Raw genomic sequence first — 18,795 nt, 5'->3', positions numbered from 1 at the left:
ATTGGAAAATGTTATTTTCTGTGTGTGCTAATCTCTGCTACAGATAAGCATTTCACCATTTCCAGTTCCCCATAGATATACATGGAGGCCTTTAAAAGATGTTGAATAAAAGTGAAAGAACTGCAGAATAGAGGAAAAGGTCCATTTTTATTCAAAAAGTTTGCTTGGTATTTCAGGGTTAAGCCCCAATCAGTGGTAAAACAGATGCAGCTGGGGCATTTCACTATGGTCACAGCATACCAACACAAAAAATTCTGCATAGAGTGAATTGTCTTTTGACTAAGGTTTCCTGTTTTGTGGTCTTTGGGCAGTAAGAAGTTCCTGATCAGCTCAAGTTTGTCATATCCCTCTCCTGACCATGGAGCCATCATGAGCGTCAAATGGCTGGATCCTTTCTCAAGCTTGCTGTTATTTTTCTTTTCTTCTTTTCTGTTACTTAAAATACACAAAGTTAAGGTAATTCCCTGACAGTCCAGTGGTTAGGATTCTGCACTTTCATGGCTGAAGGCTCTTTGGGTGCAATCCCTGGTTGGGGAACTAAGAACCCACAAGCCACAAAGTGTGGCTTAAAAAAAAAAAAAAAAAAACGTTATGTAAACATGAAAAAAAAATACTACTTACAGACACATAAATAATATATGCAGGGTAAAAGGATATTTTAAAAGGCAATACTTGAAATATTTTTGTAACCTTTCAGATTGTTTAAATGTAGCTATCAAAATTTCTATAGCCTGAACGTTCATTTACTATATTACAACACTGACCTAATAGTGAAGTCAAATTTTATTAGTTTTGCAGTATAATAAGCCAGGAGTAAAACATGCTTCTGCTGCTTAGTCACTTCGGTTGTGTTCAACTCCCAGCAACCCTATAGGCTGCAGCCTGCCAGGCTTTTCTGTCCATGGGATTCCCTAGGGAAGAGTACTAGAGTGGGTTGCCACGACCTCCTCCAGGAGATCTTCCCAACCCAGGGACTGAACCTGGGTCTCCTGCATTGCAGACGGATTCTTTATCACTGAGCCACCAGGGAAGTCCTCAGTTAAACATGCTTTAAAATTAATAATTGCATCAGTGAGTATGTTGTCGAGACAAAGAAAATACTACAAGTGAATCACATCACTAAGTGTTTTATAAGTGCAGTTCAGTTGCTCAGTCGTGTCCAACTCTTTGTGACCCCATGGCCTGCAGCATGCCAGGCTTCCCTGTTTATCACCAACTCCCGGAGCTTACTCAAACTCATGTGCATTGAGTCGGTGAGGCCATCCAACCATCTCATCCTCTGTCATCCCCTTCTCCTTCTGCCTTCAATGTTTTCCAACATCAAGGTCTTTTCAGATGAGTCAGTTCTTTGCATCAGGTGGCCAAAGTATTGGAGTTTCAGCTTCAGCATCAGTCCTTCCAATGAATATTCAGGACTGATTTCCTTTAGGACTGACTGGTTGAATCTCCTTGAAGTCCAAGGGACTCTCAAGAGTCTTCCCCTACACCGCAATTCCAAAGCATCAATTCTTTGGCACTCAGTTTTCTTAATAGCCCACCTCTCACATCCACACATGACTACTGGAAAAAAAACATAGCTTTGACTAAACAAACCTTTGTTAGCAAAGTAATGCCTCTGCTTTTTAATATGCTGTCTATGTTGGTCATAGCTTTTCTTCCAGGGAGCAAGCATCTTTTAATTTCATGGCTGCAATCACCATCAGTAGTGATTCTGGAGCCCAAGAAAATTAAAGACTCTCACTGTTTCCATTGTTTCCCCATTTGTTTGCCATGAAGTGATGGGACCAAATGTCATGATCTTAGTTCTCTTAATGTTGAGTTTTAAGCCAACATTTTCATTCTCTGCTTTCACTTTCATCAAGAGGCTCTTTAGTTCTTCTTCCCTTTCTGCCATAAGGGTGGTGTCACCTGCATATCTGAGGTTATTGATATTTTCCTGGCAATCTTGATTCCAACTTGTGCTTCATCCAGCCCAGTGTTACTCATTATATACTCTGCATAGAAGTTAAATAGTCAGGGTGACAATATGCAGCCTTGACATACTCCTTTCCCTATTTGGAATCAGTCTGTTGTTCCATGTCCAGTTCTAACTGTTGTTTCTTGATCTGCATATAGGTTTCTCAAGAGGCAGGTCAGGTGGTCTGGTATTCCCATCTCTTTCAGAATTTTCCACAGTTTGTTGTGATCCACACAGTCAAAGGCTTTGGCGGAGTCAATAAAGCAGAAATAGATGTTTTTCTGGAACTCTCTTGCTTTTTCGATGATCCAGTGAATGTTGACAATTTGATCTCTGGTTCCTCTGCATTTTCTAAATGCAGCTTGAACATCTGGAAGTTCACAGTTCATGTACTATTGAAGGCTGGCTTGGAGAATTTTGAGCATTACTTTACTGTGTGTAAGATGATTACAATTGTGTGGTAGTTTGAGCATTCTTTAGCATTGCCTTTCTTTAGGATTGGAATGAAAACTGATCTTTTCCAGTCCTGTGGTCACTGCTGAGTTTTCCAAATTTGCTGGCATATTGAGTGCAGCACTTTCACAGCATCATCTTTTAGGATTTGAAATAGCTCAACTGGAATTCCATCACCTCCACTAGGTTTGCTCATAGTGATTCTTCCTAAAGCCCACTTGACACTGTATTCCAGGAATATATAGGTGGAAACAGGTAATTTTTTAAATTTAATAACTAAGGCAATCACAGAGAGTTTACTCTCTTAATAACATATTTTTCATACACAGGGGAATTTTAAAAATCTCTCAATTTGATTATAAAATGCTCAGTGAGATTCAAACATACTGCTTTCTTATTATATATTCCAAGGGTATATATTTGAACAAGCAAGAAGGCAAGATAAGGAGTGATTAATTACTGTCCAATTGAAAAGTGCTTATATGTACATCAAAACAATGAACTAGCTGCTTTTTGTTTTGTTTTTGTAAGTAATACAAAACATTCCAAGAATCAATCAGGTTTGTACAAAATACGATAAATCTGACTGAAAAACACTGAGGAGTACGATAACAAATTAAATGAATCAATTATTTCAATATTTCAGGCAAACTCTCTTTTTTAAACAAAAAGTCTGTGCCTTGGTCATTGATAATTAAAAATAAAAAAAAATTGCCATAATTTCACATAAATATTTGAATTTTATGTCAGGCAAACAAGACAACATTATTTTCTGTAGGGAGACACTGATGGTTATCACTATCATATATCATTAAAAAGTCATCTAGCTGTTGGAATTTTGGAGTATAAACTGGAAATTAAGAGGTGAGTTTGCTGTATGTTGGACTACTACTAGCTCAAAAACACTTAGAACCTTTTTCAGCTATAGCCAGATATTTTTAACAAGTAACATTTTTATTTAGCAGAACATATTTCTTCTGAATTTTGCTGAGAAATGATAAACATGATTTTTATTTACTTGGATAAGAAACAAAGAAGTATCAATGTTGTACAAATTCTCATTACTAATGTGATTCTTACATGACAAGGATTTTTTCTTAATATTTATTTGACTGTACCAGGTCTTAGTTGCAGTATGCAGGATCTTAGTTGTGGCATGCAAACCCTTAGTTGCAGCGTGTGCAATCTTGTTCCCTGACCAGGGCTTGAATCTGGCCTCCCACATTGGGAGCCTGGGGTCTTAGCCACTGGACAACCAGTGAAGTCCCAAGGATTTTTATATATAGAAGAAATAGATTGTTTTGCCTCAGCTGGAATGCCCATCTTGGATGAACTACTCTCCATGGTAAAGTAAATTTGGCCAATAGAGGTTTGTTTGAATTTTAGAATATGGAAGAGTTTAGAGCCAATCTGGGCTTTCCTAGTGGCTCAGATGGTAAAGAATCTGCCTGCAGTGCAGGAGATCCAGGTTCAGTCCCTGGGTTGGGAAGATCCCCTGGAGAAGGGAATGGCAACCCACTCCAGTATTCTTGCCAGGAGAATTCTATGGACAGAGGAGCCTGGAGGGCTACTGTCTCTGGGGTTGCCAGGAGTCAGACACAGCTGAGTGACTAACACTTTCACTTTCACTTTTCAGAGACAGTCTACATATACTTTCTATTATGCTTTCTATTCTGCTGATCTTTTAATTTTTCTTTTCCTATCTAAACCCATTCTTTGACTTGAGATATACCTAGATTTCCTTGGGCACAGCAACACCAAAATAATCTTCTTGTTTCCTTTCAACTTCTTTGGAGTCATATTGTTACTATTACTACCCAGAAGGGCTTAGGAGAAATTCCTTGGATTAAATTAATTGTTCTCCTCTTTCCCTGCTTGTGATTCCTTGATGGTCAGTATGACCCTTAGACAAGCTTGTTTTCCACTCAGACTTGTTCCTGATGTTGAAAAAAATGTGTCTGGTAAACATGCCTAGGGCTGTTGCTAGTAGAACTTTTCCAAAACCACTTATTTATTTTAAATGTGTCTAGTTGCCTGGTTTCTTATCTAAAATGTTCTATTATCTTTAGTTGTCAGACTTAAATACTTAAATTTGATAACCAATAAAACTGATAACTAGTAATTAAACTGAATGTTAGTTTTAAACTTATTTTTATTAGGTTAAAACACAGTAAATTGCCATATGTAAAGTAAAAATTGTACAGTGTCAGTAATTTTATATTTTGACCTAATATTTTCCTCTTTACCATGAGGGCAACAAATTAATAAAGGCTTGGGTTCGGGAGTCAAACACACAAACCTTCAAATTATAGCCCAGTCACTTACTAGCTGCATGATTGTGGAAAGTTATTTAATCTTTTTTGGCCTCAGTTTCTTTATTTGAAAATTAGACATATTAATGAGACCACAGATAAATAGACCCAAGGCTAAGCAGCTGGAGTTCATCCCCTATGGACAGGAGTGGGAGAGGAGCAGGGCCTGCCCAGATAAGAGATGCTGTTGTTGAATTGCTAAGTCGTGTCTGACTCGTTGCAACCCCATGGACTGCAGCACGCCAGACTCCTCTGTCCTCCACTGTCTTCCAGAGTGTGTTCATATTCCTGTCCATTGAGTCAGTGATAAAAGATAAAAGACACATATTCCTCAATATTGAAGTCAAGGAGACATTTGTGCAGAAAGGCTCCAAGGAGGTTAAAAGTGAGGGGGCATCACCATAGCAAGTGATGTCAATCTACCCTTAGGCCTCTTCCCCACAATCCATCTTGGCTAAGACATGCATGTGCACTTATGGGAGGATCCTGAAGTAAACCAAATATGGGAATCGAAACCAGGCAAAGCAGGATGATTGGCCAAAGGAAAACAGGAAGAAATGCCCCATAAAAGCAATTCAATCTACCACAAAGGCACAACTCTCTCAGAGTCTGCCTATGTATCTATCCACACGTGCCCTTTTTCCTGATAATAAGTACTTTACTTGTTTCACTACTCTCCATCTTTACCAGGAAATTCATTACGACACAGCTGACAGGCCAGGGCTTTGCCACTGGCCACTGCCTATGGTGGTTTAGTGGCTTGGATTCAGAGCTCTCACTGCTGCAGCCTGACTTCAATCTCTGGCCTGGAACCAAAACCTGCTTCAAGTAACTGCATGCCAAGGCCACCCAAGATCAGTAATAATATGCACTGCATTCAGTTCTTATATATATTAAAGGAATTAATATACACAATGTTGGGAATTCCCTGTTGGTCCAGTGGTTACGGAGCCATCCCTCCACTGTGCTGGGGAGCAGGTTTGGTTGCTGCTTGGGGATCCCCGCACATGGTGTGGTGCGGCCAAGAAAATAAATAAATAAAACAAAAAATAAACACCACGTTGTTATAGAGTGAGTGTTCAAAAATATTAAAGTTATTAGTCACACTGGATTTAATTAATACTTTGATTGTCTTTCTCACTCCATTCTTTGTCCTGTTGAATTTCCTGATTGGTGCCCCTGGTATGTATGAACTGCTCTCACATTCTTAACCCATTGAATTTTCACATATTATCTCATTTGATACTATGAACAGTTCGAGATTTAAGGAATAGGAATTATTTCCAAACAAGGAAACAAAATTTCATTATGTTTTCAAGGTGCATACAGAAACTAAAAGGCAAAGCCTTGTGAGAATTCACTAATCTTTTTTCACCAAGCTGCCTTTTGTAAGGTCATTTTCAAATGGATATTCCTGGGCAGCAAATATTCTAACACTAATGGCATTAGATTGATATGATTATTCTGAAGAAACCTTCTCATTTATTATAAACTTCTATAATACCCAGCATTTATTTTGCTATTAAGATCTACCCCATGTTGCTGTTGTTGTTGCTGTTTAGTCATGTCCAACTCTTTTGTGACCCCATGGACTGTAGCCCACCAGGCTCCTCTGTCCATAAGATTTCCCAGGCAAGAACACTGGAGAGAGTAGCCATTCCCTTCTCCGGGGATCTTCCCTACCCAGGGATCCAACCTGGGTCTCCTGCATCTCCTGCATTGGCAGGTGGGTTCTTTACCACTAGGGCCACCTGGGAAGCCCTCCAGTAAAGCCTCATAATAGAAAGGAAGTAGTAGAGACCTCTTGTTGAGTCTGTCTCAGAAGCCCTCTGGTTTCTCCAGTGAGAACATCCGGAGGCAATACGATCTTTGGTGAAGAAAAACTTGGGAGGGAACCAAGGCTACCAGTAATCATTACTGGTGCTATGAGAAAGGAGAAGTGAAGACCACTTTTCATCTTAACAGTCCAGAGTGAGATGGCAGTCAGGATGTGGGGAGAAGAAAGAGGAAGTTCTGGGGAACTCCCACCATCCCACAAAGAAGGAATTGCCCTGCATCCCCTCAGAATGATGGCAGAAACCTGTGAAATGTGTCCATGTACCGGGCGGGGGGGAAGTGGGGGTGGTCTGTGCTAATTTGTTTAAAATTAGTAGGCCTGGTATGGGTCATTCAAATGCTTTGCTTTTTGCCCTTTTAAAATTATAGACAGAAAATGATGTTTTTATCCTTTATTTTAAGAGTAAAAGAGAGTTGCATTTCTGAAAAATAGTTGCATTAATTTTCAATCTTTGATTCAATCTGTGGTGTCCATCAAAAGTATCATCACTCTATCTTGGAGGCAGTTAAGGATCAAAGTAGGTGTGTTTAGAATTAAAATATATATGTTTAAACTCAGATCCCTCTCCTTACTGACTCTGTGACCTTGAGAAAGTTAATTAATCTCTCTAAGCCTCAGTGTTTTTTAATCTGTAGAGTGAGAAAATTTTAGAAGCAGTAAAAAACCTCGGAGGATCTTTATAAGTATTCAATACAAAAAGGTGCTTAGTGCAATACCTGGCATATCACAATAATTCAACAAATTATAAAGACAGTATTAAATATACATACATTTCATATATGAGTACATTTGTATTTCAATGTATGCATATACTGTTAAGTATATAATGTGTGTTTGTGTTAGACACTCAGGTGTGCTCAATTCTTTGCAACCCCATGGACTGTAGCCCACCAGGCTCCTCTGTCCATGGAATTTTCTGGGCAAGAATACTTGAGTGGATAGCCATTCCCTTCTTCAGGGATGTTTCTGACCCAAGGATCAAATTTGGGTCTCCTGCATTGCAGGCAGATTCTTTACCATCCAAGCCACCAGGGAAGCCATACTTATGTGTATGTATTTATTTATAAATTTTATTTTTTAGGTTTCTGAGTTTGGGGCTCTTTATATATCAGAAAAGGTGAAATACTTGACTAGGAGGGCTGAATGCAATAGTTTCTTTGGGGGCTTTTGCCTGTCACTGCCAATTCAACATTAAACTTTCAAGGCATTCAAATTAAATGACTACTGCCTCACAATTTAGGATCTTTCTCAGCATCATTACTAGGCTTCAAATAAAGCAGACTGAGTGTTTGCTTGAGTATAAATCTAATATAATCCTCAGAAAAGCCAGGTGTGTTTCCTGTTTGAAATGGTGGTTATATGTTTCCAGGTGCTATGCAGAGCATTGCTTGGGATGTGTAAATTGCCTTCTACTGAGGTTGTCTTAGCTGTCACCTTTCTCCCTAATCCCTGGCCACCTGATGTATTTTTTTTAAGTGTCTCTTGTTTTTAACCACTGAAAATAAAATGAAAATGCCTAAAACTCTAGTATCCCTTTTATTAGTACTCTGACAGCAATATCCAGATTTGCCTTCAAATTTTCAGTTTTATATTTCCCTCGAACTTGTTGATAATAGTTGTTTAGTTATTATATGCCTGATACAGAATTCACCAAAATTTGTGAATTTGAAAACTGGAGAAAAAGCAGAAGCAGTTGTAAACCAAACATACAGTGCTTACATTTTCTTATTATTTAAATAAACAAATAAACATGGAAATAATGAGTGCTTCTCTGCTGTTTTGCTAGTGAAAGGAATAATTTCAGCAGTAGCCTTTTGAAAATCTATTTGTGAAATGTGTTTTCCATAAAATGAATAGTTTATGTCTCAACTTCTCAGGAAGTTCCTTACATGACTTGGAGGTTTGACATTTTCCCGGAACTTCTGAATTATTAATCTTGGCCACGTGATATGCAAATGAGACTGCACTAACTATGGTCAGCAGCACAGCACTGGATCAGAAGCTGAATCAAGTTGCTGGCAAAAAATTTCTGTTGAGGGATCAGGCCTCCTGACAAAATGGTAAGCTCTAATGCAATTCATGTTGTCCAGGTGTATAAAGTAATCTAGACCTCCCATTAGTTAGGGGTTTCTTTTAAAAGTGGTCTGTGAGCAATTAGGATTTTAAGCAGTGTTTAAATGAACTTTCTGAACTGTCATTTGTAAGTACACAACGAACAGCAAAAGAAGCCAAAAGAAAGTCATAGCTGTTTCCTCTACATTTTTTTTGCCAAATTATATGTCTTGTTTCAATTGTCAAATGTAAATCTAATTTATTAAAAGGGGGTTATTTATTTTATTTGCTAATTCTTGGTAACATATTTCAACAAAAAGAATAATTAGACTTATTTAGATAAATATAAATACTTATAGAAAATAACTGAAGTTTCTAAATCAGATGAAAAATCTATAATGTATAATAATTGCATGCTCAGAAAATAATGTGTCAGAAGAAATTTTAAGGCATTCTAAAAATGAGATTTAGCATTTGTTTGTAAAAATTATATCCTTTAAGGATATTTATAGTTCACCAAGGGAAAGGAGAAAATTGTAGAAACTGTTGCTATTATAACTTCCAGAACTTTCAATAGTTGGTTAAGTATTTTTAAAGAGCTTCATAAACACACAATTTGAAACCATTCTATCAGCCTTTAATCCTTTGATTTCTGGTACAATTTCTGGAATATACAAAAATATATAAAAGATGAAGTCATTCATATTGAATGATTATATCTTTTCAGTGTAAATATTTTCATTCAAATTATCAGTGAAAAAGCAATTTGTTTATAAATATTTATATTGCTAAATAGTCTTGAAGTAGTTAAGAATTAAAATTTCATAAATGTTCTTTATCTTACTTTGATGATTATAAGAAAAACACTTTAAAAGCTAATAGATGATCAAACAGTTTTAAATTTGTGTCAAAAATGTACATTTTTAAAAAGCTGAATACAATTAAAGTAACACTTTGTTCCCAAATTAAAAATGAGAACTAGTGATCTACTTATGTAATTTGAATATTATTTATAGTTTAATAACTCTAACAAGTCTAGATATATTTTTATAAATATAATTAAAGGTTTCACTTTAATTGCCAACATCTAATAAAAAAAAATCTGTTAAAAATAATTTTCCAAATCAGCTATAACATATTTATCATGATTTCTATTTCTGAAATTTAAGAATTTAACCACTAAAAAGCAAAAAGAATATTCATTTTTCATGAGGGAAGTTCATCTTCAACAAGAATTTTGCTTAAAGGACTAGGTTACTTCCATTTGTACTGTGATTACCACACTAAAGACACACTCATACAAATTGAAATCTAAAAATAGTGGGTCCAGTTGAGGTTATAGTGGTCTGAAAATGTTAGACAACCTTACCCTTACTTTCATGGCAGCCAAATGTTTATGCTACACATAAGCTGTTGCCATAAGTCAGTACATTTAAGCACTGACTAGGCAGAAAGAATTGTAATTAGAAAAAGAGGAAATTCAAAAATGAAACGAGTAAGCTTCTTGTCGTAATGAAACTTCCTACTGGTTTAATATTCATTTGGGGAACACATGTATACCTGTGGCAGACTCATTTTGATATTTGGCAAAACTAATACAATTATGTAAAGTTTAAAAATAAAATAAAATTAAAAAAAAAATTCATTTGGGTGCATGCACCAACATTTTGAAAGTTGCCTAGAAATGAACCTGAAAAACTAATATTTACAACATGGGCAAAGAAATATTAGACTGTAAAAGTGTCTACAAAGAGAGGAAAAAGGACAACAAGGAGATCGCCATGTCACAGAAGGCAAGGAAGAGAGAACGTCCAGAATCATGGAATGGGAAGTCACTGGGAATAGAGTAAAAAAATAATGTTGGAAAATTATCAGTGAGCTGAAAAATAAAGCCTGTATTTTGTAAATACCATTGAACTTCTACTGCATTTCTAGAAATGTTTAATATCACACATGCTGATTTGGAAGTAAAAATAGACAGTCCAAATAAACCAAAAGCATAAAGGACAGAATAAAAATTATTTGGAATCTCATCAATAGGAATATTTTAGTATCTGTCCTGAACTTTCTGAGGTTTTTTAACTTCATATGTAAATTTCAATTTTTTTAGCTAATTTAAATTTTTAAAATTGATCCTAGAAGATATATATTAAATTTTACCTTCTACAATTATATTTCTAAATCATAGATATTGCTACTACTTATTGCTAATTTTGAATATTAGTCATACTATATATAGGGCTTCCCTGGTGACTCAGATGGGAAAGACTGTGCCTGCAATGTGGGAAACCTGAGTTTGGTCCCCGGGTCAGAAAGATCCCTTGGGGAAGGGAATGGCAACCCACTCCAGTATTCTGGCCTGGATAATTCCATGGACAGAGGGACCGGAAGGCTACAGTCCATGGGGTGGCGAAAGAGTCAGACACAACTTGGTGACTAATGTTTTCACTGTCATACTATATATATAGCATCATCTTTTATGTGGAAATAGAACAAGGAGCTTAATTTGGTGGACTTACCACTTACTAGACCTCAGAGGAAGTATTTATAAAAATGCTTTGTAAAAAGTCAAGTGTTTATGTTCCTCTTTCCACTAAGCGATTATTTATAGACCAGTACCAGGTATAGAAGAAAAACTATGTAAGATAAAGTTGTGAGAAATGCTAAGAAAAAACTAAGTATACAGTGGGCAGGGGGCTAATTAGACTGGGGAGTCAGAACCTATCTTGGAGAATTGCACTTAAACTGAAGTCTGAAAGAAGCAGAGATGTAAGACAGAGATGTGATGGAGTAAAGATCATATAAAAGGTCAGTGAAAAATCCAACAAACTTAACATTAGGAAAATTCTCTGTGCGTGCAAACTACAGGAAGAAAGATGAGAAAGGAGGAGAATAATACTAGATGAGGTTGAAGTGGAGTCCAGGAGCTAGACCATGCAAGCATTGAAGTCTCACTAAAAATTATGGACTTATTCCTTAGACTGTGCAAATCATTCAAGCCTTTTGGTTGCAGAGAGAAATATGATCAGAATTTTGATTGCAGGTTTTAAATATTGTTTAGCTATCATGTTGAAAGTAGACTGAAAGGGGGCCAGGGAAGATGTGAGAAGACAATAGGAGAATATCGAATAGTCTCAGATGCTGGTGGCCTGAATTAGAATGGTGATGAAAGATATGAAGCAATAGTGATGAATTAGAGAAATATCCAGACATTGAAGTCAACAACACAAGGTTGTTTATTCATTATTGGAGGTGAGCTACAGATGACTTCAAGGACATTGCTCAGATGTCTAAGGTGAACATTTCAGTAAATGGTGTGGCCATTTACTGAGTTAGGTGGAGGTACAGCAAGATTGAGAAGGAAGTTGGAGAACTTATATAGGATTTCTAGAGACAGGCACCTCTGAGAGATCAATCTATGGTAATAACTATAAACCACTAGCACTTATAAGACAGGGCTGGGCTCAGATGTACATTGATAGGTGGATATATGGATGGTCATTAAAGATAGAAAGTGGATTGGATCATCCAGGCATCTAGATTGTTGTTCAGATGCCAACAACTGTTTGTGACCCCATGGACTGCATGCAGCACACCAGGCTTTCGTGTCTTCACTATCTCCCAGAGTTTGCTCAAACTCAGGTCTATGGTATTGACAATGCCATCGACACCATGGACATGAAAAGAAGGGATATGATAAAGAAAGGAGTTTAGATAAAGAAGGGATTCAGTATTGATCCTCGAGGAAGTCAACATTTAATGCTTAGGCCTTGAAGGCTTAGACCACAAGAGAGTCTTCAAAACACAACCAGGGAGGGAAAGAAAGGAAAATTAGGAGATTTTCATGTCACAGAAGACAAAAGAAGGGAGTTTTTCTATGAAAAATGGAGAAACATATCTGTATGAAGAGGCTTCAGATAAGATGACTGAAAAAATGAGCATTAGATGGAGTAATGGGGAGGCCATTTTGGTGGAAGCCAAACTAAAGTAGGTTGAAAAAGGAATACAGTGTCAGGATGTCAAACTAATTAGTGAAGACAGCTCCAATGTCGATCAATGTATGACAAGGAGAGGAACATGTGAAACCAGGGAGAGTTGTTTAATCTTATATATGCCTTGCTTTTAAGACAAGATGAGAGTATATAAGAGCCATTGGAAAGGATGAAGTTGAGATAGAGAGGCTGAAAAGATGATGACTAACATGTAGGAATCTTAAGAACTCAGGGATGAGTTTAATCTGAAGTAAGCCAAGAGAAATAGATATTTTCTGTTGTCACAGGAAGGAAGGAGGAGAGGATAGTAAGAGAGGCAGGAACCAGAGAGTGGACACCCAATGACCAGGTTCTTCTCAGGGATTCACAGGCAAAACCATCTGCTAATGATGAGTAGGACAGAGGTTTGAAAAAATTGGAAAGGTATGACAATGAGAAATGTAGTAAATTGCTGGTAATGTGAGAGAACAGTAAACTCACATAACTTCAAATACAGAGTGAAACCAATCTGCTCGGTTCTTCAAATTAGCCTGCTCAATTTTACAGTGAAGGATCCACTGTGTGCAGTGCCGTGGGCTGCAGGGCAAATTCTGGCCCTGACATTTGGTGACCTGTGATTAGTAATTTAATTCTTCAAACCAGGTTTTTCTTATGTCTAATGGGATGGAAGTGGAATTGAGTTAAATGGATTTTTCTGAAAATTAGAGATAATATTTGTGATGTGCTTGGCATATGTCAATAAATATGTTCTCTTGTTGCAAAATTAAAAGACAGGAGTTGTATTTTATAAACATAATACAATAAGCATAATCCTTTGTCAATATGGAAACAAAATCAAAGCCATTAAAATTGTAAGACTGAAGTAAGAATCGCTATTTCCTCTTCTAGTCTATGGTTCAGTTAAACATAGCTCAGAGAATTTGTTGAACTACTGTGATTTGCTATGGACCAAGTCAATCCTGAAGACATAATTAATTTGACTTCTCACTTATTTCACTGCAGTTTCTCTTGGTCTTTTTGCTGTTTGTCAAGTCCTCTATGCATGTTTCCATCTCTGGACCTTTGTGTGTGCTTTTCCTTTTGTCTGACAATCTTTTTCATTATGTGACATGCACTTATTTCTTTCTTGATTTTTCCCAAGAGAGGAAAAGTCATTTGAGATGGGGAATGTTATTTTATTCAAAACTGTCATCCGTGTCTAGCATATAGTTCAAAAGATCTCAATCAGATCAGATCAGTCGCTCAGTCATGTCCGACTCTTTGCGACCCCATGAATTGCAGCACGCCAGTCCTCCCTGTCCATCACCAACTCCCGGAGTTCACTGAGACTCACGTCCATTGAGTCAGTGATGCCATCCAGCCATCTCATCCTCTGTCATCCCATTCTCCTCTTGCCCCCAATCCTTCCCAGCATCAGAGTCTTTTCCAATGAGTCAACTCTTCGCATGAGGTGGCCAAAGTACTGGAGTTTCAGCTTTAGCATCATTCCTTCCAAAGAAATCCCAGGGCTGATCTCCTTCAGAATGGACTGGTTGGATCTCCTTGCAGTCCAAGGGACTCTCAAGAGTCTTCTCCAACACCACAGTTCAAAAGCATCAATTCTTAAGCGCTCAGCCTTCTTCACAGTCCAACTCTCACATCCATACATGACCACAGGAAAAACCATAGCCTTGACTAGACAGACCTTTGTTGGCAAAGTAATGTCTCTGCTTTTGAATATACTGTCTAGGTTGGTCATAACTTTCCTTCCAAGGAGTAAGTGTCTTTTAATTTCATGGCTGCAGTCACCATCTGTAGTGATTTTGGAGCCCAGAAAAATAAAGTCTGACACTGTTTCCACTGTTTCCCTATCTACTTCCCATGAAGTAATGGGACCAGATGCCATGATCTTTGTTTTCTGAATGTTGAGCTTTAAGCCAACTTTTTCACTCTCCACTTTCACTTTCATCAAGAGGCTTTTGAGTTTCTCTTCACTTTCTGCCATAAGGGTGGTGTCATCTGCATATCTGAGGTTATTGATATTTCTCCTGGCAATCTTGATTCCAGCTTGTGTTTCTTCCAGTCCAGCATTTCTCATGATGTACTCTGCATAGAAGTTAAATAAACAGGGTGACAATATACAGCCTTGACATACTCCTTTTCCTATTTGGAACCAGTCTGTTGTTCCATGTCCAGTTCTAACTGTTGCTTCCTGACCTGTATACAGGTTTCTCAAGAGGCATGTCAGGTGGTCTGGTATTCCCATCTCTTTCAGAATTTTCCACAGTTTATTGTGATCCACACAGTCAAAGGCTTTGGCATAGTCAATAAAGCAGAAATAGATGTTTTCCTGGAACTCTCTTGCTTTTTCCATGATCCAGAGGATGTTGGCAATTTGATCTCTGGTTCCTCTGCCTTTTCTAAAACCAGCTTGAACATCTGGAAGTTCACGGTTCACATATTGCTGAAGCCTGGTTTGGAGAATTTTGAGCATTACTTTACTAGCGTGTGAGATGAGTGCAGTTGTGTGGTAGTTTGAGCCTTCTTTGGCATTGCCTTTCTTTGGGATTGGAATGAAAACTGACCTTTTCCAGTCCTGTGGCCACTGCTGAGTTTTCCAAATTTGCTGGCATATTGAGTGCAGCACTTTCACAGCATCATCTTTCAGGATTTGGAATAGCTCAACTGGAATTCCATCACCTCCACTAGCTTTGTTCATAGTGATGCTTTCTAGGGCCCACTTGACTTCACATTCCAGGATCTCAATAAGTATAGGTAAAAATAATATATTAATGATATGTAGGCATATAATTATGTATTATACATACACACTCCTTACTAATGTAACCAACTCTCTGCAGTTCAAATTTTAAGTGTTATTTGATGATGATGATGATGTTGATCATGATGCTAATAATGAAGGCAATGATTTTTTGTAGTTTTTTCAGTCTTACTTTAGTGATTCATCCTTATGTTTTCTCTCCTTTCTTTAGGAATGGAATGCAACTTGTGAACACTGGCAGGCCGTGCAGACTGCCCTGGAAAGCTGCTACCTTCCCATTTTTTATGGCATTGAGTTTATTGTGGGAATCCTTGGGAATACTGCTGTTGTTTTTGGCTACCTCTTCTGCCTGAAGAACTGGAACAGCAGTAACATCTACCTCTTCAACCTCTCTATCTGTGACTTGGCTTTTTTGTGTACCCTTCCCATGCTGATGAGAAACTATGCCCAGAGAGAATGGACATATGGGTATGTGCTGTGTATAAGCAACCGATATGTACTTCATGCCAACCTCTATACCAGTATTCTCTTCCTCACTTTTATCAGCATTGATCGATATCTGCTCGTGAACTATCCTTTCCGGGAACACCTTCTGCAAAAGAAAGCATTTGCTATTTTAATATCTTTAGCCATTTGGGGTTTAGTAACCTTAGAGCTCCTGCCCATACTTCTTTTTATACATTCTGATGACAATAGCACCAACTGTACTGATTATGCAAGTTCTGGGGACCCCAATCAAAGCCTCATTTATAGCATGTGTCTAACCTTTCTGGGCTTTCTCATTCCCCTTTTTGTGATGTGCTTCTTTTATTTCAAGATTGCTCTCTTTCTAAAGCAGAGGAACAGGCAGCTCACTACAGCTTTGCCCCTTGAGAAGCCTCTCCACTTAGTCATCATGGCAGTTGTGATCTTCTCTGTGCTTTTTACTCCTTACCATGTCATGCGAAACGTCCGGATTGCTTCACGCCTGGAGACCTGGAAGAAGTCCCCATGCACTGAAGCCATCATCAACTCCCTGTACATCTTGACAAGGCCGTTGGCCTTTCTGAACAGTGTCATCAACCCTGTCTTCTATTTCCTTTTGGGAGATCACTTCAGGGAGATGTTTATGAATAAACTGAGGCACCACTTCAAGGCCCTTACATCCTTCAGAAGATGAGCTCATGGACTAACATTTTCATTCGAGAATAGTGAGGTGCCTGTGTAGCAGATTGTTTTACAGAAGCAGCTGTAGGTCGGTTAGAGTTTAACTCAGACATAAATCAGAGAGGCCTACAGACTTGACCCTGGTTTAAAGGCATGCTGGATCCAGGGTGTGTGAAAAGAAGATGATGGAAGGTATTTATTGGTTTCTTGACCTAAGCATTGAAAGGAGTTGGACTAGCACTGTCTAATGTTTGAGCACATAAGTCCAAAATTCTATGTGATATAAGACCCTCTCAATCAGTGTAAAAGGAACAGAAGATAAAGTTGCAAGTTGTTTGTATTTAATCATTGGTGCTGCTGCTGCTAAGTCACTTCAGTCATGTCCGACTCTGTGTGACCCCATAGACGGCAGCCCACCAGGCTCCCCCGTCCCTGGGATTCTCCAGGCAAGAACACTGGAGTGGGTTGCCATTTCCTTCTCCAGTGTTTAACCACTAGTCAGATTATAAAAAAAAATTGTGTTGGCAATATTCTGTATATTATTCGTGTGTGTGTGTGTGTGTGTGTGTGTTAGTTGCTCAGTCATGTCCAACTCTTTGTGACTCCATGGACTAGAGCCCGCCAGGCTTCTCTGTCCATGGAGTTCTCCAGGCAAGAATGCTGGAGTGGCTTGCCATTCCCTTCTCCAGGGGATCTTCCTGACCCAGGGCTCGAACCCATGTCTCCCACATTGCAGGCTGATTCTTTACTGCTGAGCTACTGGGGAAGCCCATACAATGTTATTCATACAAGGTTACTCATACAATCCCATAATTTTTTGTGAAGACCAAATAAGAGAAGATTAGTCATGTGCTGTTAAATATTGTTGCTAGAAGTTGTACTCTTGAGCAAATTTAGAGATAATAGTAACAACAAAGAGCATAAAAAATATAACTGGTTCAAATATGCCTATATTTCTTTATATTGATTAAGAATTGGGGTCCAGTTGTAATTATAAGTCCTTTTCTGTTGTTATATGGTTTTTAGTGCAAAGAATCATATTAAACAGAACTAAACAGATGATTTAATAGAGACATATTTGAGCTCAGCTCTCAGGGGACTTAGGTATAAGTGGCTTTATAAAAATAATAGAGTCAGATACCAAGGATAACTGTAAAAATTCCAAAGTCACAGAACACAAAGCACCTACCAGGAAACTCAAAGGAAGACAAAACAAAACAAAGTCAGTGCACAGTTTTTATAATCAGTATACCATCTGGTATTTTATCATCACAATGAGATTTTCAGTGCATGGAAGTATATTAAGTTCTTTAGCCTTCCTGCTCTTGATTAAATAGTAAACTATGAAATATATTAATATCATAAAACCAGAAAATAAGAGGAAGTGAAATGGTAATGTCAAAACTTATTGAGTTAATTATTTTCCTTTTTCGGAGGGAAAAATCAGTTTTTCTACCCCTGCCCCTTGCCCCCAGTACACACACACATTTTTTTTTTTTAAGCAATGGGATAATTTACAAGGACAATTTTATCTTGAGAGAGTGACTCATATCTGCAATGAGACTTATTTTCATAGAATAAGTCTATGACCTAAGACCATACCTTAGACCATTGGAGAAAATGTTTTAAACAAAACACGCTCTATGAATTTGCAAAATGTACAGAACATTTATGTACCTATCAATATAGATTATTCCAGGAGGGTTATGTAAACACTATCCCATGCCACAAATCAAATTTGGAGAGGGAGAATGAGTGCTGCATTAGCTATCTAGAGTTAAAAAGTATCATATAATAATTTGCATATTACATGCAGTAAAATGTGTGCATGGCCACATGCCTATGCTCTTTTCCTTAAGGTCATTAGCTGTAATGCAAAGGATAAAAATAAGCATTATAGGAGCAAAGACATAAAATTCCATGTCTCCCCTGTTTTGAGGTTTCCTGGTAACATTATATCCTGACATTCCAAAACCCCAAAATGTTCCAATTGAAATATTGTAAAAAAAACATTACTCACAAAGGATTTGTTTTCCTACCTAACCTTAGGCTTTTAATTTTTTTTTTCATGTTTTCAATAATTTTAAAGTGTCAATGTCATTTTATAACTGCCTGATAAAAGTTGATCTTCTGAATTTTTTTCATTAGAAAAGGCCACAAGAAAGGGTCTTAGGAAAGAAAGATTTGCTTATCTGCAAACATATAATTTAACTGTAATTTGCATTTGATGCATTGATTTTCATTTATAAACATGAAATTAAATTTGTACCACACCTATCCTAAGA

At 37.6% G+C, this 18,795-nt stretch overlaps 1 protein-coding gene across 1 annotated transcript; it reads left to right on the top strand.

Annotated features, from left to right (window-relative positions):
• Nucleotides 1-8,564: 8,564 nt before the first annotated feature.
• On the top strand, nucleotides 8,565-18,107 carry SUCNR1 (succinate receptor 1). Its single transcript, XM_055570350.1, has 2 exons — nucleotides 8,565-8,619; nucleotides 15,576-18,107. Exons 1-2 carry the CDS (start codon nucleotides 8,617-8,619, stop codon nucleotides 16,521-16,523), a joined length of 951 nt encoding a protein of 316 aa, XP_055426325.1. The 5' UTR covers nucleotides 8,565-8,616; the 3' UTR covers nucleotides 16,524-18,107.
• Nucleotides 18,108-18,795: the final 688 nt, after the last annotated feature.

The sequence above is a fragment of the Bubalus kerabau genome, chromosome 2, assembly GCF_029407905.1.
Source record: "Bubalus kerabau isolate K-KA32 ecotype Philippines breed swamp buffalo chromosome 2, PCC_UOA_SB_1v2, whole genome shotgun sequence".
Taxonomy (NCBI): Eukaryota; Metazoa; Chordata; class Mammalia; order Artiodactyla; family Bovidae; genus Bubalus; species Bubalus kerabau.
Note: the sequence above shows the minus strand (reverse complement) of the source record. Positions and strands in the feature narration are given on the sequence as shown.